The sequence below is a fragment of the Aquila chrysaetos genome, chromosome 8 (genome assembly GCF_900496995.4).
Source record: "Aquila chrysaetos chrysaetos chromosome 8, bAquChr1.4, whole genome shotgun sequence".
Lineage (NCBI taxonomy): Eukaryota > Metazoa > Chordata > Aves > Accipitriformes > Accipitridae > Aquila > Aquila chrysaetos.
Genome location: NC_044011.1, coordinates 43,742,061 through 43,766,310, shown reverse-complemented (window position 1 = coordinate 43,766,310; position 24,250 = coordinate 43,742,061). Strand labels below are relative to the sequence as shown.

The following is a 24,250-nucleotide window of genomic DNA, read 5'->3' as shown; positions in this document are numbered from 1 at the left end:
CCAGGCTGTTTGGGAGGGGAAGTGGAGACTGCATTCAAATGCCTATTGTCTGTCCTTCAGCTGGGAGCAGAGCCAGAAGAGAGAGCGGCTCTGGCAGCATCTGATACAGGGGGGCAGATGTTAGGGGAAACATACTCATCCGTAAAACGCCGTTGCTGGGATTTTCAAAGGAGCCTCAAAGGTTAAGTGCCCATGTGTTGGAATGTGTACATGAAGGTCAAGAGAGAAATCCCGGGCTCCTGGGATTCCTGCTGGGCTTGGGGAAGCTTTTTGAAGGTAGCTCTTGGCCACGGGGACAAGCCCTTGTGCAGCATCTGTGGGTTGTCCAGGTGACTGCTGTTCTCGGCCCCATTTGTCTCAGCATAGCTGGGAAGAAGGGCAAAGCCACGCAGTGCCAGATTTGATCTCTCGTGGGGGCCTTCAGAGGTGCGCAACTGAGTTCAGCCTGGCTCCGCTCTCCTGTAGCCAGCTGCCAACTTCTGCAAGCAGGCGCTGAAAGCGGAGTATTTCCTGACCCTGCCTGTCCTCTCCCTTCACCCCTGCCAAAGTAGGGCTCGGCCACAGGTTTCAAGCAGAGCTGGAAACTTGGCACTGAGGCAAGGAGCAGAAAAGAGCCCAGCTTGCTCTTCTGTGTCTGGGTTGGCTTCTGTACTGCTGTGGGGAGTACAAATATGTTCCCAATCTGTTTGCTTCACTGACGTGACTCCAAGACACACAGGCAACAGATACACTGACCAAGAAGGGGCCATTGTTAGAGGGACCTTCTTGACTGTGGCTCTGCTGTAACCAACCGACCGCTGCTGCTCTCCGGCGCTGGACTGCAGCCTTACCCGTGCTTCGTTCACAGGATCCAGAGCGCTTGATCCTCCCGGGTCCCCCAGCTTTAACTGCACATTAGCACAGACAAGCCAGGGGTTCGTTCCTGTTTTACTCAATTTCTCCATCCACGTGCCCTGATCTGGCCTTTTGATTTACATGCTCGTCTCTGGCAGGCAGGTATTAAATCAACCTGTAGATAAAAGAAGTTACGAGCATTGCTTCCCTGTGAACCGCCCCAGACGTTCACTGACACATTGCTAATTGCACATAGGCAGACAGCAGGCAGATAGTTTGCTCTGTGCTGGAGGCTGAGCAGCGAGGAGCCAGGGGAAGGGAGTGATGGACGGATGGACGGGTTAGCATTTTGGCTAAGGAGGAATAAGGGCCCCAAGAAAACCAGAGAAGAGGAAGGGAGTTACCTCGTTGGTTTCCAGCAGCCAAGGCAGGGTTGTCTTCTGAGAGGTTATTTCCTTAAGCTTTATCCAGTCCGATTTTAGTTGTGACTTTTATGAACAATAAAGGCTTCCACGGTTTCCCTTGGAGGAACTGGAATGAATCCAAATAGATTTTAGTGCTGAGAAGCAGATCCTGTTATTAATGTCAGCCTAATCATTTCTATCTCCTTCCCACCTTTTTTGCCATTCATACTCCTAAAAAGCCTGCAGGCAGTTATCAAGTCCAGTCCACCCTCTTCTTCAGCTGCTTCTGAAATTGCAGACCACACTGCAGCCTCCCCTGGCTTTTAGGGTCTGTGAGAGCATTTAATGTGCCTGCACCAGGCTGGCGGGGGGATCGTCCCCCATGCCTCAGGAGGGACCCGGCAGTGCGACATGTAAACCCCAAAGCCGGCAGGACAATGAAACAGAGCTAAGCTGAACTGGGGACCAGCACACGCTGCTGGGCCTGTGTCTCTCTGGGAAAAGGGCCTCTGACCAGGACTCAACTGGGAGCATTCAGCTGAGAAAATTCTCTGCTAAAAATAGCAGCAGGAGATGTTTAAGGAGCAAAACAAGTCAGGGTCTGGAGAAGTTAGTTCCCAGATATGTGGCTAATTCAACTCCCCCAGGACAAGTAATCTTTTAACCCCTCCGTGCCAAGGCTCGTTTCTGCTCTACTAAACAAGCTTGCCTTCGTCAGCAATCCAGGTTGGGACAAGCCAGAATGGCTTTTGTCCTCACTCTTCGCTCTGATACAGCATTACTTTCCTCACTCTCCCGCTGCTCATTTATGCTAGCGTCTTCCTAATAGTGCTCTGTGTCAAGCTTTCCATCTTTATCTGTGTGTGACTTCATTTGGGCTCCCTTTAATTCCCGATGTATTTCCTAAGAAAATAATCTCTGTTGAACCCTGCAGCACAACTCCCTCTGCAGGTTTGCAGCCTGTGCTGAGGCTGATGTTAACAAGGTAAGTCTTTTCAGATCTGTTTGCATGATTCGGGGCTGCCCCTAAGAATGGTATTCCCTCAACTCACATGTCTTCAGGCCTGCACATGGCTGGAGCAGCTTTCTACTGAATGCCTTTTTCCCTTGTAGATCTGCATCCTTTGTTCTGACAGATTCACTGTAAAGCTTCAAAGCTGCCTTACAGAAGACGGCCCCACCTCTCCAGCGTGGAATGACGGCAGTAGTTTCACAGGCTCTTGGTCGCACGCTCATAGGCAGATGTGAATGTTCCCTTGGTGCCTGCAGTCAGTCTCTTGCAACGTTCATTTGTACGTTTTGTGCAACGCATTAGCTAGACAATTGTGTTTTATACCCGAGGCTAGAATTATACACACAAAAAAGACAAAAATGATACTGTAAAATTGGAAAAAATGTTCTTAAAAAGAGAGCTGTTTTCAGCCTTGTCATAAATGATTTCTCTGTGTGCTTGCTCACGCCCTCTCCTGTTCCCTTGTCTAGCCTACTCTCAGCTCTTGGCTCTGATGACTGCTACTGTCTTCCCAACTCCCATTTTCCACAGGAAGATGACATGGTTGGTCTCTGATAAGCAGAACTTCAGATCTGTGTTTTGTTGGTCAAGCTATAGGCTGGAGGAGAACGGAGGATCAAGAGATTAGAGTCACAGACAGAGGAATAGAGGATTATAGGCTAAAACCCTGCGAGTCTCTGTATTGATGGTTGGGACACAGCCAGACGCTAAAGAGTATTGCAAAGCCTGGTGCTGATAGCATATCCGCTTATTTCCTGTCTTTGCATTTCAGGCAGCTTTTGATATATGTGTCCTCGTCAAAAGCCAGGGTCAGGCAGGTACCAAGCATCCTAGCTCCCATCGAAGTCAAATACCTGCTGAGATCAAGTCTGTGCCTTGGCTGGCGCTCAGCCTGGAAAATGTCACTTTGGCTTGTGAGATTCTCAGCAATCCTTGAGTCAAATTCCCACGCAAGACAAAAATAAAGGAACTCGCCCCTTTTCCCGTTACAGTTCATTCTGTCTCCCTGATCCTGGCCCTAGATCCCTGCCACGTCTCACTGACTTGACTCTGCCCTGGAGACTTCCCTTAGCATCCGTCTGCTGCAATGAAAGCCCTGCCGGGAGGAAGGGAGAGGACAGGAGGAAGACCATCGCCCCTGGCTCTTATCACAGTTATCTGCTGGTTACCTCCCACTTTGCACTAATTTGGTATCAGCATCTGCCACTTTGGGGAGGAAAGGGACTTGCTGAAGTGAGAAGTAACGTAGGATGTGCCTGTGTGGCAATTCTTGGGGCTGGCTAGGGAAACAATGGAAGGCAAGTGGGAATAGGCAGGAAGGGTTGCTTTCAAATCTGCCCTGTGCAAATATTCCCCCTTCTCTTCAGTGCTCACCATTTTTGTTCCTGGCCTTTGCTTTTGCTTTTTGTAAGGCACTCTCATCCAGTAAACAGATCATAGAATGGTATATCCACTGCTGGCTGAGGTAGCGTGTTCCTTACTCTTCCTATGACTTCCCATTCCTCAGTTTTTTCCTCCAGTGAACTGGAACTGTACATCCTTACTGAATCGCAGGAGACATTGAATTTGAAGGGATGAGGCTTAACTGATAAATGTGCAGCATTTTAACAGATGAAAACGATCATGGGGAAACACTGCATGTAAGAACCTCAGCAGACACCCAGAGGTCCAGCCAGTTGTATTCCTTGGGTTTTCGTGCCCAAAAGCAGAGGTGGGGATGCGCTGACCTCCTGAGATCCCCTCATGTCCCATTTTCTGTGAATGCACTGATTTCCATGGTCCGTATTGGCTGTGAGCCAGACCAGTTTGAAGATGTAATTACGCTGTCCATTTGTTAATGAAAATGGCGAGAACAGCGCTCTGTACAATGTGACTGTTTTGATATATTCCTAGCCAAGTGATCTGTAATTGTTTCCTTGTTGCCTTATTTCTCCTCTGGCTTTTGCCAAAGACTTGGTGCAGACGTAATTAGAAGCTCTCCTGCCTAACGGCCTTCCCTCAGAGCCACACAGAAAGGCCACCTGCCCCTGTTTTTTCCTCCTGGAGCATCAGCATAACATTGGAAGCCCAAAGCATCTGTGGAAGGGGCTTGACCTCAGAGGACAGTAGCGAGGCAAAATAAACGATCTGGGCAGGACTTAATTCCCTGGTTAGTGGTATCTAATGCAATGCAGAAGCTTGTTCCCTGTTTCTTACCCTATTCTCTGTTGCTTACCCAAGGAAAATGAGACTTTCAGTTCAGCCTCACGTTTCTTTCTTGGGAAGGGAGAAGCAATTCAGGAATGCAAGGGCTGGTAATAGCCCCTTCTATGCACAGCTTTCCTATTCATGTTACGTTTCTGTTCCCTCTCCATTACCCTTCATCCCAGATTTTGAGGGGCATATTCTAACTCTTTCCATCTTTTCTTTGAGCTGAAGGTGGTCCGAAATATATTACAGAAAGAGAGGCAATCTGACATGCTGGAAACTCTCTAGCCCTTGCTGCTTCCATCTTAAACTCTTTTAAGTATTAGGTATTAGTCATCCACCCAAAGCATTGCTTCCTTCCCATCTTGCACGTACATTCAGTGCTTTCCAGGAGAAGAGCCAGAAACCGGGGTGTGAGCTTGGGAAAACAGGAGAGCTAGGACCAGATCGTGCGCAGATTAAGGTGTTGGGCAAGGCACGTACAGCCACATCTGCAAAGTATTAAATGCCCATCTTCCCCTTGAGGTCAACAGCATTTAGATACCTTTGTGGAGCCAGCTCTTGGTCTCTCGAGCCGTGTCTGTTCTGATGGGTGAAAAGCTATTTCAATAAAATGGGCTAAGCATGCTAGGCCCTTCAACCTGGGAGCTTTCTCCCCAGGTTGCCAGCCGTTGGGTTGGCTCTGGCTCTCTCCTAAACCATCTGTGCTCCCTTAGGGAGAGCAAAGCATGAGAACCTGCTAGTGGACGAGGTCCAAGCTCAACATGTCCAGCCAAGAGCTCAGACTTATGCTAAGACTGTGAGTAAGCTTGAACTCTTCCTGTTCAGGCAGCTCTGGAGCATGGCTCATGATGCCTTCTCCTCGCACGGGCCTGAGGATTTGCAAAGTGGGTGGCGTGCAAATCTGATCTGAGAATAGGCTGTCTCACATTTGTGAAGGTGCAGATATGCAGGGCCTTAATATCTCATCCCTAAACATGCTGCGATGCCATGAGCAAAACGGCAACCAAAGATTGTGAAATTCTTACCTCCAGAAGCCCTTGTCAGATGGATATTTGAGGCAGTGTGTCTGCAGCTGTATCCCAACGTGACGAAACCAAACTTTGGGAAACCATCAGAAAGCAGTGTGCGGTCTTCACCAGGCAACACCTACGCTTCCCTCCCTGCATGGGAGAGAGGAGGAATGTTTGTCTGCGGAAGGAGGCTGCTTTACAAGAGGCTTTTGTCTTAAGAGGGCTCCGTATCTCCTTGATAGCAACCTGTTTCGCTACTGAGTGTGGGTGTGTAGGCTGTGTTTATACCCATGGCTTTGCAGTCTCATTAGAAGGTAGAACAGTAAATCCTCCTGCCCAAAAGGGGGGAAAAAAAGAAAAAAAAAAGGAGGAAAAAAGACTTTGTGCATGGTCTGGATGCTAATGGGCCTTCTCTGCAGCAAATACAGTCGGGTCTTTAAGGTGCCAGTTTAAATCAGGAGATTTAAACAGGTTAAGATTTTGTTCCAGAACTTTATTCACAGACAGGTGTCTCCTTGCCTTGTCTAGTGGTAAGCAGGAAGAGAGTGAATTAAGAGCAAAATCTGGAATTCTTACATCTTCAGATGAACGCAAATACTCAATGGTCTTCCACACAACTTTGTCCTGTGGGGTCCTGGTCCCGCTGAGACCATCAGAGACTCCCTTATCAGCATTTCAGAAGAAATGAGTGCCATCAGCTAGCTACCTAAGAGAGGAGAAAAGCAAAAGTCAGAACCATGTGGAATGCCAAACTCTGCTCTGTAATGTTGCATTTGCCTTCTCTAGGTTAATTATGCTTCACGTTCCCTGCCCAGGCGGGCACATCTCCTCTGTTTGTAGGTGCCTCTCGGAGAGTTGGCACCCTTTTCACTGAGCAGTACAAGCCATGCATCTAAAATAAGTCATGCTGTTTCATGATAGCTGGTAAAAATAAAGCCTTACTAGCACAAGCAGCTATAACAGCACAGAGGATTTACGACTGAGTGGGTTTTTTCCAGGGTGGGCTGGCCACAGTCTGGTGATGGCCTTTTTATAACCGTTATCAGCTCCCACACAGACCAGGTCCATCTGTTACTTAATTTGAATGGAGACACTCCTAAGCTTTTGTTCGCTAATCTCTCGCTGCACATCTACATTGTTCTCTAGCAGGGCAGCCCACCAGGCTTGGCTTGCTGATCTCGGGGAGGTGCCATGGAAAACCGGAATAAAAGAAAGGCACGCAGCTTGCTCTGGTCACTTGACCAGCATGGTCCACCTGCCTCCTCCCTTGTATTAGCTCGAAGGGGCTTTTAACCTGCAGCTCGGATGCCAGAGCAAACATACAGCCAGCTCCTTGGACTGGAGGCAAGGTTTGAAAGTGAAGACCAAGTACGACAAAACTCTGATGCACCCTTTATAAATCCGGTCTTTATATATCACAAGTACATTTAAGTCCCCGAAGCTATTCCCAAAACCCCAGCCAAAGGACAGTTGGGCAAAAACCCCCCAAAACCTAACAGAGCGGGTTACGCGTTTTTTGATGTCTCGTTCCTATGCCATACCGTGTTGCCTATCCCATACCACCTTGTCTACGCTGGCACGAGTTGCGTTGTGGAATCACAATGAGATGCACGGGGGATAGAGAGGAGGGAGGATAAAAAGCCTGAAGCACCGAGAGACAAAAGGATGGATGTTTCGAGGTGCAGATGGTCAGATGTTTCTGAAAGTTAGGGTTTATGGTGATTTCCTCAAAATAAGCTGAGGGCAGAAACCTGGCTTCCCTCTTCCTCGTCTTACCCAGTCCAGCACTGCGTGGCTTCCTCTGCTCTTCCTCCGGAGGTTTCGCACACATTTAGCAGTGAGCTTCCTCCCTGCTGCAAACACACAACACTTCTAAGGCAGGCAGGGACAGTCCTGGGGTCAGCTGGGCTGCCCTTAACAACAATGCTCGTCTCCTGCCTGCTGCTTTGATCATCTGTGCTGTACTGTCCTCGTCACCCTTTCTTTCACTGCGGCTCACAGTATTGAGGATGGATGCTCCGGGGGCATCTCCAAACTAGCAGTCATAAACATGCTGACATGCAGAGGGTTCAGCTAACATGTTTCTAACACCTAACAATGTATCACTCACTCTCACTCAGTAGCACTCCTGCTACACAGAGTAACCATCCAGCAAGCAAAGATGCTTAACAAGGCGTGTGGTTTATAGCAGCATTCCCACATGGCTTAGATGCACTTTGAATTGCAAATCAAGCAATGGCTTAGTGATGATAGACACCTCAAGCAAGGCATATTTTTGTTGCTTTAGTGGGCAGGTGTTTAAATACAGCTGCATGTTTTTGTACTGCTTGTGCCTGACAGTGCATTAACTAAAATTACCATATCAGATAACTGCAATATCGGCAAAGCAGCATGGAACGATACTGCAGCAGAGACTGTTGGCAGCAACTTACTTGAACTGTTTCCTGGTCATCCTTTTTACCTTGCCTGTAATACTTTAGCAATATTTCACCTCCTCTTCAAATTTCTGCCTAGAGTTTTTAAACAGAGAAGAGATTGGGGCGGAAGGAGATGGAAGGTCACACTTTGCTTTAAACCTGGTACAGAGAGAGAAGATTTAATGCAGTATAGCTGTCTATAAAGCTGCTAGGTTTTTTTTTTTTTGAAACTATAGTTTCAGTGTAGCATTTTAAAATGATTCAGATAACATGAGTCACAGTAACAAGCATGGGCTGTATCTCTTTAGCTGAAAGAGGTGCCATAAGAATATGCTATAGACTTCACTGCCTTGTCCTGGATTCTATTTTGGAGAACTGATGGCATTTGGGATTCAACCATATGTCTGGCTGAGTCTGTAGCACATACAGATCTGGTAGGTATTCGGAGATGTAGCACATACAGATCTGGTAGGTGCGTCTGTTGTGGCATGCATACAGCTCTGGAAAGGAATGCATGTCTATGGCCGGCTGTTCTCCAAATCCTGGGTGCTGAGGCCTTTAAAGGGAGATTTACATAACACAAACCCTTTCCTGCTTATTTGCACTGGGCTGAAAGAAGCCTAAAGGAACATCTTTGGAATACTCTTTTTGAAAGGTGGCAGTTGCCACTAACGATGATTTAACACGCAAAACAAAGTGACCCACAAGCGCCTGGTCACCAAAGAGACAACGCTTGCCAACAGCAGGGAAATGTGACATAGCACAGATGCCCCAGCTCCTTGAACAGGAGAGTGCTAACAGCTGGGAAGCACTGGCTTGGTGCAGATTCCTCCAGCCCCAGGGAGACTGGTGAACAAGGGACACCCCAAAGTAACGCTAAGAAGAGCTGGAAAGGTGTTCTGTTCCTGCTCTACAATCTGTATGGACACTTGAGGTTTTGGGGTTGGTTCGCTCCCTGCATAGTTGTAGCTTTCTTGTAATTTAGAACATGCTGCTTGCAGTATTCTTCTGCCACACACAGAAGAATAAATCTGTCTTAGCAGTGATTTAAGCAGCCACATTGATCTCTGCCCACGGTCAATCCATGTAATAGTGTCAGAACCTCTCACACAGTCTCCAAGGACCCAGCTTCTGTCTAAAATTTGTTGACATCCTGCTTTGTGCCTGAGGGATAGGCCTAAATCTCTCGTGTTTAGTGGGTGGGAAAAAGCCTGTTGTGAACAATTTCCGAGAAATGAGATGGGGCCGGAGTTTGATGGAGTCCCACTGTCTTAGAGTGAGTACTTCTAGAGTCATAACTCCTTCAGAGTAACACGACATTGTGGTATTACTATCTCCACCTTCAACGGAACTTGAATTGTAGCTAGAGTAGATGTACTTCAGTAGGACTGTTACCACGCTATCTGCTTGATGGGACACAATTTTTCTGAGAAAAGATCTTGTGTAAGCAAGAATGTATAACAAAGACCAAACTGGTACATCAAGTTTCCTTTAAGGAACGAGGAACCCTTTCCCTCCCCATCTTTCTCTAGCTTTTCCAAAATGAAGATTTATAGGATAGTACAGACCAGATAGACGCTGTGCAAGCTGCCTTCTGCAGCTCCTCAGGTGCAGTGCAACTCTCTGTAGTCATCTCCTACTTCAGGTCTTGGAAGAAAGCTATCATTTGTAGAAGTGTCTTTGTAATGCAGTTCCCTGATGAAGGAGGGTGTGAAGAAGGCAGAACCTCCAATTTCCCCCTTTTTGAAACCTGAGCCAAACGCATTATCGGAGCCACCTGTCCCAAACGGGAAGCCAGCCAGGATCTCCACAGTTAAGCTGAGTGCTTAAGCCTGGGTCCCCAAGAAAAGCTCTCTTGGTTCCAGAAGCAGGAATCGCACAGCAGAAGCAATCAAATGCCTCGTTGGTAAGAAATGCCCTACGCTATTGTTGAAAATCCATCCAAAGATTTCAAAAGGTTTTTCCCAAGATTGTTTTCTTGTCTTGTGGTGACTAGCTACTTCTAACGCTCTGGGGTTTTGCTGGGATGAGTGAAATCTGTTTATGCTCATGAGGGAGCAAAGCAAGGATCGCAACCCCAGACAGAACACCTGAGAGGATCAAAGGATGAACAGAGGGAAACGAACATGTCAGCGTCTTGTGGCGTAATTACTTTTCTTCAAGGAGTAAGTCTGGAAGCACCAGGCCTGATGAAAACGGACTCTGTTTCATTGCAGACTTGAACAAATCACTCGTGGTTGCTTAGACCACATCCTGACTGAAACAAACCCAGACCAGAGCACCTGCTTCGGCCTGCTGGGAGCCAGCTCTGAAAATGGCATTCTCCTGGCTCTCTGAAGTAAAGCATAAGCAGACTGAAAGCGAAGTGCTCACTGCACAGCCCTGTTACTCCTTTCAGCTCTGATACAGAAGACTTCTCCCAAATAGCTACGTTATAGTCCAGAGCACTGTCATCTTAGTTCAATATTGGATTTCTCCCAAATGCTGCATGAATGTCTGAAGTGCAGATGGGGGAAGGGTGGATAGGTCCTGCTAAGAGCAGTTTTGGCTGGGCCAACTATTAGTTTGCATTAGCCGGTGGCTTTTATGTGAATAACAGTTATTTCGTACAGAAAGGCAGCTCCTAAACCTTGCCAAACTCCAGCTCTCCCCTGTGGTCTTTGGGGTATAAGCACTGAGAGCCAAGGCACCAAGGAAAGTGTCAGCGTTTAACAATGAGGGACAAGAATCAGCAGGGAACATTTAAAAAATGCTGAAAGGATTTTAGGTGTTCCAGACCCTTGAGCTTTCAGTGGGAGTGACTTCGCAGCTCTTGGGTATTTCTCAGACTGCTGCCTTGCTCTGTTATGCTGTCTGATCCACACCACCAGAGGAATTTTGCCCCTGCATTGTCAGATTCTGTCTGTCCAAAAGTTTTCCACCCTGAAGGCCAGCACACAGGAATTTCCAACTGTCTGTCATGATGCTGAACATCCTTTCTTTCTCCACATCTCCCTTCAGCTGCCTCTTCTGCTTTCTCTTCAGGTTTGTTACGACTTTTTTGCTCTGAGTAAGGCAGTCTTAACCTTTAGATACATCTCTTCTTGTGTCACTGAGGCACTGGTTTCCATCATCTTTAACTTGCTGTTTGATTGAATGCCCAGTGAAGTCAGTGGGCATCCTCCCTTAGATTTCAACAAACTTCTGATTGGATTTGTAACAGCAAAGTTGCATATGGGGCCATGGTGTACCCCTGTAGCTGATTATTTGGCACCAATTATAGTATGTATCCTCCTCCTGTAAGAGAGGGCTTTGGAGCAGCCTGTGTTTTGTGAATACCATAGTCTGACTGAGAGGTGACGGGCTTTGCAACAACCAAAATACCCGGTTCCAAAATATCCTCTATGATGAAGGCATGGCTTGCCTCTGCTGTCTGGTTTGCTTTCTTCCTGCTGCGCCATGCTGGACACTGCCAGCTTGTTTCCTTCTCCCTCAAGAGAGTTGTTGGTGAGTGTGAGTATCCAGTAGCGTATGCATGTTGTTGGTACCTGTTCCGATGAAAGGCACAGCAGAAAAGACAGGGAAGGCAGATTTTTCAAAATAAAATAATAGGCGAAAGAGGGAAAATGCCTGTATTAATTGGAAACATTTTGGTGCTCAGAGCAAGGATGTAAAGGGAAGTAGCTTGTGGTATAAGGATGCCTTGGAGCGTTATGTGATTGAACTTTTGTCCCCAAAGGGGCTGAACTCCTCTGTTTTCTCCTGAATCGCAGTCCTTTCATGATTTACTACCTCACATTTTACGTTACCACGCTGAGTCTTAAAATACTTGGCATATGTTAGAGGCCTGGCACATTTCTTCTTCTAGGAACTGACCGGAACTCTTGAGGTTGGTCTGCTTCCTGTCTTTTCCTGTTCATCAAATTAATTTGCAAAGTAATACTTTCACTCTTGCATTATCAGAGTAAGAGTTCCTTTACCATCTAAATAAGCATAAGGCACAAGGAAATGGCTTGTGCTGGCACTATTTGTGTGCCATTATGTTAATCCTCCTCTTTAATTGCTACTTCTAACAATTACATTTTCATGTGTTTACACCACAACTCCTAAATAAACTTAGGCCTGCTGGACTGGCGTTAGTAGCTAGGAATAGGTTTTATCTAGGGAAGTTAGTCCTTGTAGCTGGCCGAGAAGTTTTCTCAGCAGGCAGTGTGTTTCTAGCTGGGTGACTTATGAGCTGTGCTATTTCTTATTACCTTCTGTTTGTTTTTCCAGGCTGCAGACTCTTGGCTGTGGAACTGACATCCAGCAACACCAAGCCCGTGGTGCAGGAATTCCAGAGTGAGTGCTGCGGGGGCCCGCTGGCTGGTTGACGTGATGGCCGCACTGCCCTCTGCCTGGGGATTTGCATCGGTCCAAACAATTGAGAAAAATTTTGCTTGTTGCTCATGGTATCTGGTTTCTTGGGGGAGGCAGGACTACCGAGAGCCTGAGATTCAGAAAAGCGCTTAAGAATGTGTCTGTATCGCTCCCTGTTTAGCAAAGCACTTGACTGAAATGGTTTATTGAAGTCCCCTGCAAGCCATTGGCGTTGCAAAGTGTCTGCCTAAGTGCTTTTTTGAACTGGATCCCAAAAGGAGGAAAGGCGGTCACCTTGCAATTAATATACTGAAAAGGGGGTCGGGAAATTTCTGTTTCATCTTGGCCCTCTACAGACGTGCAGCGCGATACCAGGTAAGCCACTTCTCAACCCTGCTGCAATGCCCTCTTCTGTAGAGGAGATGGAGATGACGATGCCTACTTCAAAGGGGAGTAGGTTTGCTGAATTTATCCTCAGGCATCGTGGTCCTCAGTACATTACCAGACACCACCCAGGGAGATTCTGCATCCCTGACTCACATTGTAGGCTCTGATTAGCAGCAAGACAGTGCTGTGGACTCACCCTGTCATAAGGTCTTGTTTGGCGTAAGTTAGAGCCTGTAGAGAACAGTGTGTTCATTTCTCTCCATAGTTGATATCTGTTCGACTATTATTTTTGCTGGCCAAAATCCATCTTCCCCAATAGCTTCTGGAATCCAGCAGTGTTTCTGTTTGTGAGGCAGATGAAAGAGAAGGCTTTGCTTTGTGGGCAGCATCTCCTAATAAAACACTGCACAAGACTGCTTAAAGCAGAGCAAAAATACAGCTGCTTCCTATTAATCTGTATTTCCTTTATTTCTCCTGCTAGGTGTTGAGCTGTCCTGCATCATTAAATCCACCATAACACCAGATCCCAGAATCGAGTGGAAGAAAATCCGAGATGGCGAAACCTCTTATGTATTTTTTGACAATAAAATGCAGGGTATGAAGATTCATTGTTCTTAAACTTCCAAAACAGCCTCAGAAACAATACAGCTGAGAACAAACAAGTCTGTAAAAGGCAGGACGTCTGGCTGTCTTGCTGCTTTCTTCTGGAACTAGAGTTCAGCAGTTGAAGTACAAGATGGAGAGAGAGCAGGATGTTCTTTGCTCTCTGCCCTCATTATTGACAGTTCACAGTAGGGAGCCACAAAGAGCTGGAGGGAGATCCTAGGTAGGAGATACTTCTTGGGTAGGAAAGCAAATGCTACGGCTTCCCTTCTCCAGCACCTGTTGGTCCTTGCATGGTCACTGGGTGTCTGAGCTCTCAGGACCAGACACTGACCCCTCCTGTCTTTCCATATGACACCTGAGGGCTCCACCTGCACTTCAGAAAGGATCTCTGTCTTGAGCTGTCAGCGCTTACTGCTGAGGTGGCACAGTGCTTTGCAGCGTCCTGGGAGCACGTGATTAGAAGCAGACTCGGGCTTGACAGTGAATCTGAAACACAGGAGTGCCAGTAGTGCTTAACTCCATCTGGAATTACTCCAACGCTTTAGATGAGATCAACGGCCACATCCAAATGAATCCTCCAAAGGAGACAAGACCTGAGGCTGTCTTGGAAGTCCATTTTTGCCAGTTTTGGGGATTTGGGGTGGTGCTTTCCATTTCGTCCTCTTAGATGGTTAGCAGCATTGGTTTCCTTTGTGGTCACTAGCGAAAGGAAGGCTTTTACCTTTCGAGCATCAAGTTCCTTTTAGGTGGTTCTCTTGACCCCAGAAAGAGTCCAAGATCAACCACTTAATTCAGATACCTAAAGTTAGTCTGTGTGACTACCCTGAAATTTTTCTCTCTCTTTCCTCTGTATCAGGAGACTTTGCAACTCGTGCAGAAATTCTGAGCCGGACATCGCTGGTGATTAAAAACACCACCCGGATGGACACTGCCACATACCGCTGCGAAGTGGCAGCACCCTCTGATACTAAAACCATAGATGAGATTAATATCCAGCTTACAGTCCAAGGTATTACTTTAAATCCAGATACCTCTGCGAGCGCTGCTAGCTAACAGAAGAGGCTGTGAGTCTTCCCAGAGTTGAAACAGTGGCACTCAACAGACTCTGGAATTTGTTGTTTAAAACGAGCTGGAAATAGCGGAAAGTTTCGATGCCTCTGTAGCACAGCCATCTTAGAAAGTATGTCAGAAATTATTTAGTTCTACTGAGCAGTGCCGTTCACGTGGTTTGTGTCTTTCCCACAGTGAAACCTATGACTCCTAGATGCACTGTGCCTAAAGCTGTACCTGTTGGGAAGACAGCCTCTCTTCACTGCCACGAGAATGAAGGTTACCCAAAGTCCACTTACAGCTGGTACCGCAACAGTGAACCTTTATCACCAGACACGAAATCAAATGCCAAATTCCAGAATTCCTCCTACACCTTGAACCCCACCACAGGCACTCTGGTAATGCCCTTACAGACATATTGGAGATTTATTTTGCTGCACAGGTTATTTTTAAGGTCGCTTGTAAAAGAAAAAAGTCATTGCATGGCTTTCAAGGAAGGTATAATTTGAAGAAGGTTAGGTGTTCTAGGACCTGAATGACGTGAGAAAGGGAAGATTAATGATGGAAGAAGATGGTTTTGATCACTGCCAATACCACATGCCTTTTTAGAAAGAGGGAAGGAAGGTGTCTCACAGCCCACTGTGAAGCCTGGGCGATGGAGAGTTGCTTGTACATCCTTATGCCCTCCCTCACGGTGCCTTCTGTCTCTCATGTCCTGCTCCCCCCCGCCTTTTCTCCTCACCAGGTTTTCCATGCCGTGCACAAAGGCGACACAGGCCGTTACTCCTGCATAGCAACAAATGATGCTGGCTTTGCCAAGTGTGAGGAGCAGGAGATGGAAGTCTGTGAGTGGCTCTACATGCTTTTCACCAATGTATATTAATGTATCACCATAAATAAATTGTCATCACCATAGGGAAAGAAGGGGGACATCCTAGAGCATTAAGTCTTTCCTGCTTTCTCAGAGCCCCCAGCACAGGAAGACAAAAAATCTAAAAATTCAGGGAAACATTAAAACACTGTTCACGTTCCCGCACAGTTTTGTTCTTGGAGTCAGGGACTCACTAGTTCCCTACGAATTATTGGGGTTTGCTTAAAATATTCAGGATATGTCATTCCAGCGTATGTAAAGCTAGAACATTGCTACTGCCTTAAAGAAATACTGAATGAGAGCTTCTCTCTTTGCCAGATGACCTCAACATTGGTGGGATAATCGGTGGAGTCCTGGTGGTCATAGCAGTTCTGGTGCTCATCACTCTTGGTATCTGCTGCGCCTACAGAAGGGGTTACTTTGCAAACAGCAAAGAGAGTGGGGAAAGGTAAGCTGGGATCCAAAGTGTTCTTATACAAGTCCCTGCGCCCACAGCTAGCATGAAGTAGTCTGAAGGACGCCAGAAATTGGTGGCTGAAATGCGTTTCGGTGCCTGACTTGGACATATTTCTTCCTAGTTCCCTACCAAAGACTACAGGCCAACCCAGTTCTTGGAAGTATCCAATCCCCCGCTGTAAGCCCTGCACCATGGTGAAGGTTTATTTGCCTAAGGGAGAATTTTGGTATGGCTCCTCTTGTGCTTGCTACCAAGACCAGACAGAGGAGCGATAGCTGTGCTCTAACGTCCTCGTACTTTGCACGGGAAGGGGGAACCAGCACAATTAAACGCCTACAGGTGTTTGTCCAATAGGTTATGTGCTGTTGGTATAATGAGGTCTACAATTTAATGAACAGAGCTCACTGCGCAATTAGTTTAAAGCATCAGGACATGCATAGAAAATATATGCAGAAGAGCAGGCTCTCTACAGGAAATCTCACTAGTGAGAACCTAAATTTGGGATTAAAAACAACCATTTTAGAATGCACATTAAAACGTTAACAGCATTAGCATCAGACACAAGCTTTGATGTCCTTACAGAATCTGTAGAAGAGATAATATATGTAAACCCAAGATTCTCACCAGATAGATCTGTGCCATGTTAAATGTTGCTTTTCAGCAGAAGTCCTGTCTTTTTTTGTTTGGTTTGGTTTGTTTTTCAGAAAAAGCTCCAAATATCCTATTTAAATGCAGCTGAGGGTTGGCATACACTGGACTTGACAGTCGTATATAAATTCTGAATTCATATGGGATTGCAAACAAGTGGTGCTTCCTTATAACTAAGGAAAATGCTGAAGGCATCTGGCAGGGAAGGTTTAAAATGGACTTTATAATTGCCAGAGGAAACAATGCAGGAGGCACACAGAAAGGTAGTGCACAGGGACCAGAGCAGGAGAGCCCAGAAAAGAATCAGTTAATCTCTTTGCAGAGTTAGTCTTGTGGAAACATACAGCAATTTTTTTACCCTGTACTAAAGGGGAATTTAGAAAAAATCCTAGTCGCGATGAATGATGGAATAAGCAGAGCTATCGTTTGAGCAATGAGCTGCGTTTCTCCCTGCTTTCTTTTCATTCGGCTGTTCTTCCTCATTTTCATCTTTCTCAGCACCTCCCCTCCAAAATCCTGCAGTCTTCTTGTCCCAGAAATGAGATCTTTTCCTTTATTTCAGCTACAAGACTCCAGCAAAACCTGATGGTGTTAACTATATCCGGACAGATGATGAGGTAACAAATGATTTGCATTTAACATCTCTCTGTTTAGGAGAGGGAGAGGGTGGGCAGAGGACTACTAGCTTTTTTAGGGCCTACAGGCTTTCTTAGAGTGGGCACCACTCAGAAGCAAGGATGTAGAACAGAGAGAAAACAGAAGGGTGAAGGCTGAGTCATTTCCTTCGAAATGATGAACAGTTTAAGTTGCCTTAAGTGACTGATGCCAAGAGCGATCAAATGCAGCTCTGCTCTGTCTCAGTTATCTTATGGCTTGACCCCCTTAGGATGAGTTTCATTGGATTAAGTGGGCAGGCCATGATGCTTTTACAAGAGAATTTGCATTTTGGGATTTGAATAGATCACTAAGCTTAAGACCAGAAAAAGCCTCTCCCTAGTAGCAGAGATACTGAAGAGGGAATGAGAAAGTCCCCTGCCATGCCTCGGTAAGCGAGGAGGACAGTAGAAGGAGCACCCGGCCAGTATGACTGGTGTCTCCCTCTCCTCACCAGCTGGAAGGGGGTGCTACCTAGACAGAATGCTGGAAGTTATACAAATTGGATCTACCTTTCACGGGCATGTTGCAATTGGGGGCAGCAGCAACAAAGAGTTGCCCGGAAGGCCACTAGATCCTTCCTACATCCAGAACTGTTTTGTTGCAGGGTGACTTCAGACACAAGTCTTCATTTGTCATATAAGACGCCAAAAGAATATTGCAAACCAGCAAAAGCAAGTGTGAAAATACCTCCTCCAGGAACTCAAAGCGAGAGCAAAAGATGAATTAAGTGCGCTTGGAAGAGTTTGGAACACACAAGAACTTGATAGCTAGCTATCTGTATATCTTTTTTTTCTTTGCCAAAGTTTAAAGTAACTCCTCACTGCCCAACTTGCGTCTCCCCTGCCTCCGGAGATACCAACAGGATCACCTAAACCTGTCCTTGGACTAAGGAAGCGTTTTAATACTTCCCAAGAGACTGGGCTGTGGAAGCTTGTGGAATTGCCTTCTATTTGTGCTGCAGGGACACAGCCACAATGTGCAAACCAACCAGGGGAACAGCGTTAGGTAAACGTGTAGTAGACATTACTAGTACATACTACTAGTAGACAAAAAAAAGGTGCTGATACGGCAATAGACGGACTTCAAAGAATAAGATTTATCCGTGCAAGGGGGAGTCTTCCTCTCAGCAGCTTGTTGCCTAGGCCTGGCTGGTGACTTTTACACATTTGTGATTGTCTTGCGCTTTTGACTCTGACTGCTCAGGTGCAGAACGGGGTATCTGAATAGCCTACAGTGACAGATACCAATACAGTAAAAGCAACTAATGTTCTCAGCCCTTTTGTAAACTTACTGAATTCTTGTTACTCCATTTAACATGAAACACAGGCAGCATCAGGCCAGAAGGATTGCTCCTGTTCACTGCTTTATAGAAAACTCATTGCACGCAGGTAACCCCTCATTCTAATCTGCACAAAGCAGGCTTGCCTCTTGCGTCTTTTGGTGTTTTAAAGAGGCTTATAGCAGAGGCAGAGAACCTAGTGCTAAGACATCCCTTTCAGGAAAATTAAAGCCAAATACTTTCATGGGCTAAGATTGCCATAAAAGGTACTGAGATATCTTCAAGCTTTTTTACCTTCTCCATTTATTTTGTAAAATCCCACATTCTAAATTTTTTGCAAAGATATATTTTGATTACTTCAGAAAAGGTAACATTTCTATTTAAAGTGTAAATACGTGATGCCAGCAGTGTTTAAGTAACGTAGCTATTTTTTTACTTTTTAAGCTACAGAGAGGAGCTCAAACGTTGCTATAGTATGGCACTGTCAGAGCATATCAGTATTATTACAAAGTATAATGAAAAACTGCAGGTGGAACGGCATCTCTTTCCTCTTAAGATAGCTTCAGCAATTTCCTTGTCACAAGAGGTCTTACCAGACACAGAACAGAGTCACTCAGGGATAGTTTTTGTAAATTTATGGCAGGAGCTATCAACTTTTTATATATAAAACTTAGTTTTCTTGCCAGTGACCAACACTTTGTTTTTGTTGTTGCAAGAAATATCGAGGGATGGCTTTTGGATTCAGTTCCAACAAGGTGACAGAGTGACTTCAATGTTTGCTACCCCTCTGCAAGTTCCCTAAAGCACTAACACAGTGTCACAGCTATGGCAACTTTACAGGTTTAAACTGCATAGCCAAGGCAACTGTCTCTCAAGTTGGGAAAGCAAAAGCTCAATACAAAAGCACTTTTGTAGTGTCAATTGCAACTTTTCTCTAGATGGTAAAAGAAAAAAGAAAAGAAAAAAAAAAAAAAACCCCAAACAAATCCAGCTCTCTTGGCTTTAGAGAGAATAATTGGGAACATGTGTTTCCCAGAAATACACATGTTGATAGTGTTGAACAGCATTGGGTAATATAAGACTGCAAGATGTGGATGCAACACTAGAACTGTGCTGTGGTTTAAGAATTTTTTTTAATGTAGCATAATTTAGTGTTCTTGTATTTCCAATATGAATTGAGTTGTCTTAACTTTTCCTGTATACAGTATTTTGGATACTTGACGATTTGGACTGTCAGTGTTATTTTTTAGTGTTCTGCATTAATCTGCTTTGTTTCCTAGGGGCCTCGCTGGACATGCCATTGCTGCATTTGTTTTGCCTAAACAAAGTGTTACCACTTCTCCTTTTGCTAATGAAAGTAAAAATAAGGACGGGGCAGCAATAACCGTATGTTCTCTGTGTAACTTGGACATTACCACTGCTATCTTGCAACTCCGTTTTGGTTACCTTCTTAAGACATGCTCTTCAACCAAGCCACACAGTACTGTTCACTGGCTGCACGCTGCCTCTAATCATTATGACAGTAGTGAGCATAACATTCCTTTGCACCTTCTGTATATCCACTACTCCTTTTCTATGCTGCTTTTAGGATACCTACAATAACAGAAAGAAAAGGTTTGAATCAGGGTAGCTCTGGGCGCTATGGGAGCACAATCTACAGTCTCACCATGAGCCAAAGGCAGCCTTCATGTGAAAAGCCAGCAAGCTAAGAATCAAGACTTATTTTTCAGTTCTAAAATGTGACAGTGGCATCTCTAACGAGAAAAGGGGAGATGATCCCCCTGATACAGCTCATGAGATCTGATTGATGGAATTCATTGTATCATTGTGAATAATATTCAGGTTTGTACTAATGTATTATGTTTAACTTTGCCAAGAATGTTTTACATAAATACCAAGCTATAAAGCATTCTTGTAGGGTGTTTTGTTTTTTTAAACAGCCATATTATTGGAGGCTTTTGTTTTCAGTTCAGTGAAATAAGGGAGAGTCTCTTCTGTCAGAGCACTCACTTACTTACATTGGACTGAAGGTTACAGAAAGTCCAAGGTATGTTGCTGTTTATGAGTTTATTCTTGGACATTTGTCTATCCCTGGTTCTTCTCTAGAGAAGACAGATTAATGCTCCCAGGGCTCATCTCAATGCTGCTCAAGCACAGAACAAAAACTAGAAAAGCACAGATTAGGAAATAAACTATTCCAATTTACCATTCAAGGTGGTTAAACAATATTTTAAGGCAGGAGAGAAGGTACAAAGTAAATGGATGTGGCCATAATTGACCATCGCTTAAGCCAAAGCCATTCCATGCATCCCCTGTTCCCAGGTTTTGACTTTGATTTTGAGACTAAAGTTTAAGCTCACTTGAAGGTTTCTCTGATCTTCAAAACAGAACAGGGAAAGCGAGAGCAAATTATGGGATTCCAGTGCAGGAGGTAAGTGCCTGTGGAAGGGCTGTGGCCAAAGCACACTCAGCCTCTTTGTTTCTACTTGTGCGGAAAAGCCTACTCCGTTCCTGTTGTTCATGCCCAAGACAAACCAGCATGAATAAAAGATTCCATTTTCAAGTTTCAATGAAATCTAGGGCGAGAGCTCTGTAATAGAAGTTAACCACAGAAAAACTTCAGTTAGGTTCACATGGCATCAGAGAGCCTCAGGAGTGGTCAAGATTCCACCATTTGCACAGCGTATTTATGAAAAGTTATCTGTGTGGAGCACAAAGCTATGCATATGACTTAGCAACCTTGATTTTAGTGAGTTACTCATATCCTGCTTGCAGTCAAATTACAGTCTACATTTAAAAGCTGCTGGGTCCAACATTAATTGAACTGAGTGCCTAAGATACCAGTGATGTAGTAGAAGAGACTTAGAGGCTGTAGAAATCTATAGAAAGAAAATAATTTCTCTGTCAGATCAAGAAGAGGGGAGAAGCTGTGGGTGGAATTAATTCTGTAACCATTTATTTTCATAAAATGTTAATAGTTGGAAATAACATAGTTCAGGAATGGAAATATTCCATATAAAAGAACATTAAGGCTGTTCATACACACAGGAGTTTGCACAACAAATAAGAGGTGATGTAGCGTGCAATTACCAGATTTAGGGGTGTGGCAGTGACAAGCTGTTTTACCTTTGTTCAAATTAAAGCAACTCTAGTATATAACCAAGAGGGACAATGAGGGACTGAGTGAATAAGCTGAGCCATTCACTTCCCTGCAAGCTGTGATAAATGCATTTATTGCTAAGCTTGTGGCAACATTATGCTCTTACTTTTCCAAATGGACAAATTATACATCCTGTGAGTGAAGAGCAAGCCTCCCCTTATACTGCAGCTTTCTAGCACTCCAGTGAGCTTTGTCAACAGCAGCAGCTTATAATACATACATGTGTTAATGCAGGCTTTGTATGCCCATATTCTAGACAGTTTCATGTAAAAACCAAATAATAGATAAGGAAGGCAGGACATGTGCCCTTGATGATTTATAATTACAGAGGAAAAGGACAGATTTCAAGCAACATGATGATTCTGTACAAAAGTTCAATGAAAGGATCAGTTGTCTGGTTTCAGTGGAGCTCTCCGCTGGGACCGTCTCAGAGGGACACGTTGGCTGCTTTTTTTCCTTGCTGGGGATTCTACTTTCCATTCCTGCGCCAGGGATGGGCTAGAAGAAGGAAGCAGAATGACCATTTATTTTAAAGCACTTTACCAGTCTTTCTTACTGCGATTGCTGTTTCAGACCTGCATTGAACTTACAGTTTCTCTGGTGATGTCAAACAGATAATATCTCTTGTCTTGTCCTCAGTCTTTCGCTTCCCTGCAAATAATGCATATATTTTCATATTTTAAAAAATGCCACAGATTTGATCATTTGGGGTTTCTTCCCTCCCTCAAGTTAGAATCACAAAGATAACTTGCCTGGAGCTGAACTGGGTGTCTGCGTCAAGCTGATGTAACTGACCTCAGCACCAAAAGTCAAGTTATTAATGGTCTCTGAAAGAAAAAGCACATATTAGCAGTCAGCTTGTGACACAGCCAGAGGGCAAGGCATGCTGTAGTAGAACACTTAAGTGTCACAGGGTAAGTATATCCAGTTAATTGCAAGCCCACATACGTCTCTTTTCCAGCCCAGCAGATGTCAGTGTCTGCCGTCCAGCCTCAAAACTATGTGCTGAATTTGATGGGCCATCTGTGGACATCAGCTTCATACTCCAGACTTACAGCCTTCCTCGTATGTGGAGGAAATTAATTTAAATATGGGACCTCAGTCATGCACCTCCTTGTGCTACCTAGGTGGGAGAGCCACACCTTCCATTAAAGCTTTGCCATCTTTCACAACGTGTTAGATTCAGACCAGTTGCTTTGCCTAGTCAAGGCGGAATACGGAGCCCCTGAAGACTGACAAAGGACCTGAACAGCCCTTCTGTGAGGAACTGCCTGCAGCCAGACAAGAGGAATCACTTGACAAGGAAGCTAGGTAGAATTTAGCTTGCCTGAATAGGCCATAGTTGTCAGCTGTCGCTTTCCTGTCATTTATCTCAGAAGAGATGTCACAGTATTCAGATTTTACTTTACTCAATGCTCTGGTTTATGCTCATGTTTCCCAGAATCTTTCACAAGGAATTAAGGTAGAAAGTGCTTTATACGGCAAGAGTTGGAAACGCTGCTAAAAGGACTTCTCTCTACAGACTGACTGGGTTTGCTCTTTAACTGCTTCCCTGTCTTGGAAGGGAATCACTGAAGCTTATAGTGGAAATCCAGCTTGATCTATCTGCCTTAGTTGGCCTCTGCCTCTCTCAAGACTGACCTGCAAGTGTCCTGACTTTGTGCAGTGTGTGCCTTAACAAGTTATCTTGGTTAATGAGAAGTTTACATGAAAGGAAGGAAGGGACGAAAGGAAATGGTAGAGAATTGTCATCAAGTAGGGCTTCCCATCCAATCAAAGGTGGTATCTTCACAACGTGTGTTTATACCACAGTGAAGCAATCTCCACTTGCCCAGACCCACTTAGCCATTCTCAAAGTAATGAGCAGGAGTTGAGGAGACCCAAAGATGGCAGGGGAGAGAGTGACAGCCAGAACAGTTGACTAAGGTAAAGAGACAGCTGTTCTTAACTTCTCAAGTAAAAAACAGTTTACGAAGAACTGCATCTTCAATAGTTTTAGAATGATATACCAGAGAAATAAAAATGTTTTGATTGTCAACCAGCCTGCAAGACCCTGTGCCACCATGCAGATGGCTCAACACACGCTAACTGAAGTGATGATACTGCTCTGTACAGTTTGTGTCCCCACTGAAGGACACGTGCTGCCTTGAAGCAAACTAGGAATTCAGCCCTAGTACCACTGCAGATTAAAGTTCTTCCTCCTTTTCCACCATATGGTGCTTAAGAGAAACAGCCGTGCAAGCATCCAGAGAGAGATATGGCGCTTGAAGATTTCTGCTCTCTAAAAACATGCCCCCAATTTCTTTGCACAAAGATCATTGCTTGTTGCTCAGACAGCAAAGAGAAACACTGAGGCAGACAAATCTAGCCAAACAGTGGAGCATACAGGGAAGAGAAGGGTCAGATTTTCCAGTGGATGCACATCACTGCCGCTGGTTTGCTCCTGCCTGCTCGCGGATGTCAGGTATTTGCAGACTGCCGCACAGCCGACTGCCTTATTGGCTGTATGTCGTTTGCTCTCCTGTGTGCGTGCGTGCGTGCAGCTCAGGTATTTGCACAGATACAGGCAAAGAGTGGTCAGATAGCTATGCTTCGGGAACATCGACCCCTCCCCGCAACAATTCACAACTGCCTAATGAGAGCTGACCTGTCAGACACTTACCTATATTCCCCAACTTAATTGGAGCTCTCTCCAGAGCGCATGAGGGTGTTCATCACACTGAAAATTCGCACTACAACAGAGATGCCCTAAAGGAGTTCAGCAGTGAATTGACATAAAGGAAGGGAATCTACTGCTGGAGCTCAGCTCCATTTGTGTTTTACTATAACCGCCTCTTGCGCTTGCAGAAGGCGACACTGCAAAATGCTGCGGGGCTGTCAGAAAGCATTCCAATAAAACCTAACTTTTGAAGGTCAGGTTTTGTGAGATG

At 45.2% G+C, this 24,250-nt stretch overlaps 2 protein-coding genes across 4 annotated transcripts in view; one reads left to right on the top strand and one right to left on the bottom strand.

The window, feature by feature from the left end:
* Positions 1-20,069, top strand: part of JAM3 (junctional adhesion molecule 3) — a 32,155-nt gene extending 12,086 nt beyond the window's left edge. Inside the window, exons 2-9 of the mRNA XM_030022162.2 lie at positions 12,122-12,187; positions 13,074-13,187; positions 14,055-14,207; positions 14,444-14,646; positions 14,994-15,093; positions 15,438-15,567; positions 16,787-16,841; positions 17,486-20,069. Coding sequence (XP_029878022.1) covers positions 12,122-12,187; positions 13,074-13,187; positions 14,055-14,207; positions 14,444-14,646; positions 14,994-15,093; positions 15,438-15,567; positions 16,787-16,841; positions 17,486-17,521 — 857 coding nt within the window. The 3' untranslated portion in view covers positions 17,522-20,069. The remainder of the gene's footprint in view (positions 1-12,121; positions 12,188-13,073; positions 13,188-14,054; positions 14,208-14,443; positions 14,647-14,993; positions 15,094-15,437; positions 15,568-16,786; positions 16,842-17,485) is intronic.
* A 1,030-nt stretch (positions 20,070-21,099) lies between these two features.
* NCAPD3 (non-SMC condensin II complex subunit D3) overlaps positions 21,100-24,250 on the bottom strand; it is a 28,936-nt gene continuing 25,785 nt past the window's right edge. For all 3 annotated transcript variants that reach the window (XM_030022152.2, XM_041125482.1, XM_030022153.2), the window contains 3 exons: positions 22,073-22,147; positions 21,911-21,971; positions 21,100-21,818 (listed from right to left, as the gene is read on the bottom strand). In XM_030022152.2, coding sequence (XP_029878012.1) covers positions 21,707-21,818; positions 21,911-21,971; positions 22,073-22,147 — 248 coding nt within the window. In that variant the 3' untranslated portion in view covers positions 21,100-21,706. The remainder of the gene's footprint in view (positions 21,819-21,910; positions 21,972-22,072; positions 22,148-24,250) is intronic.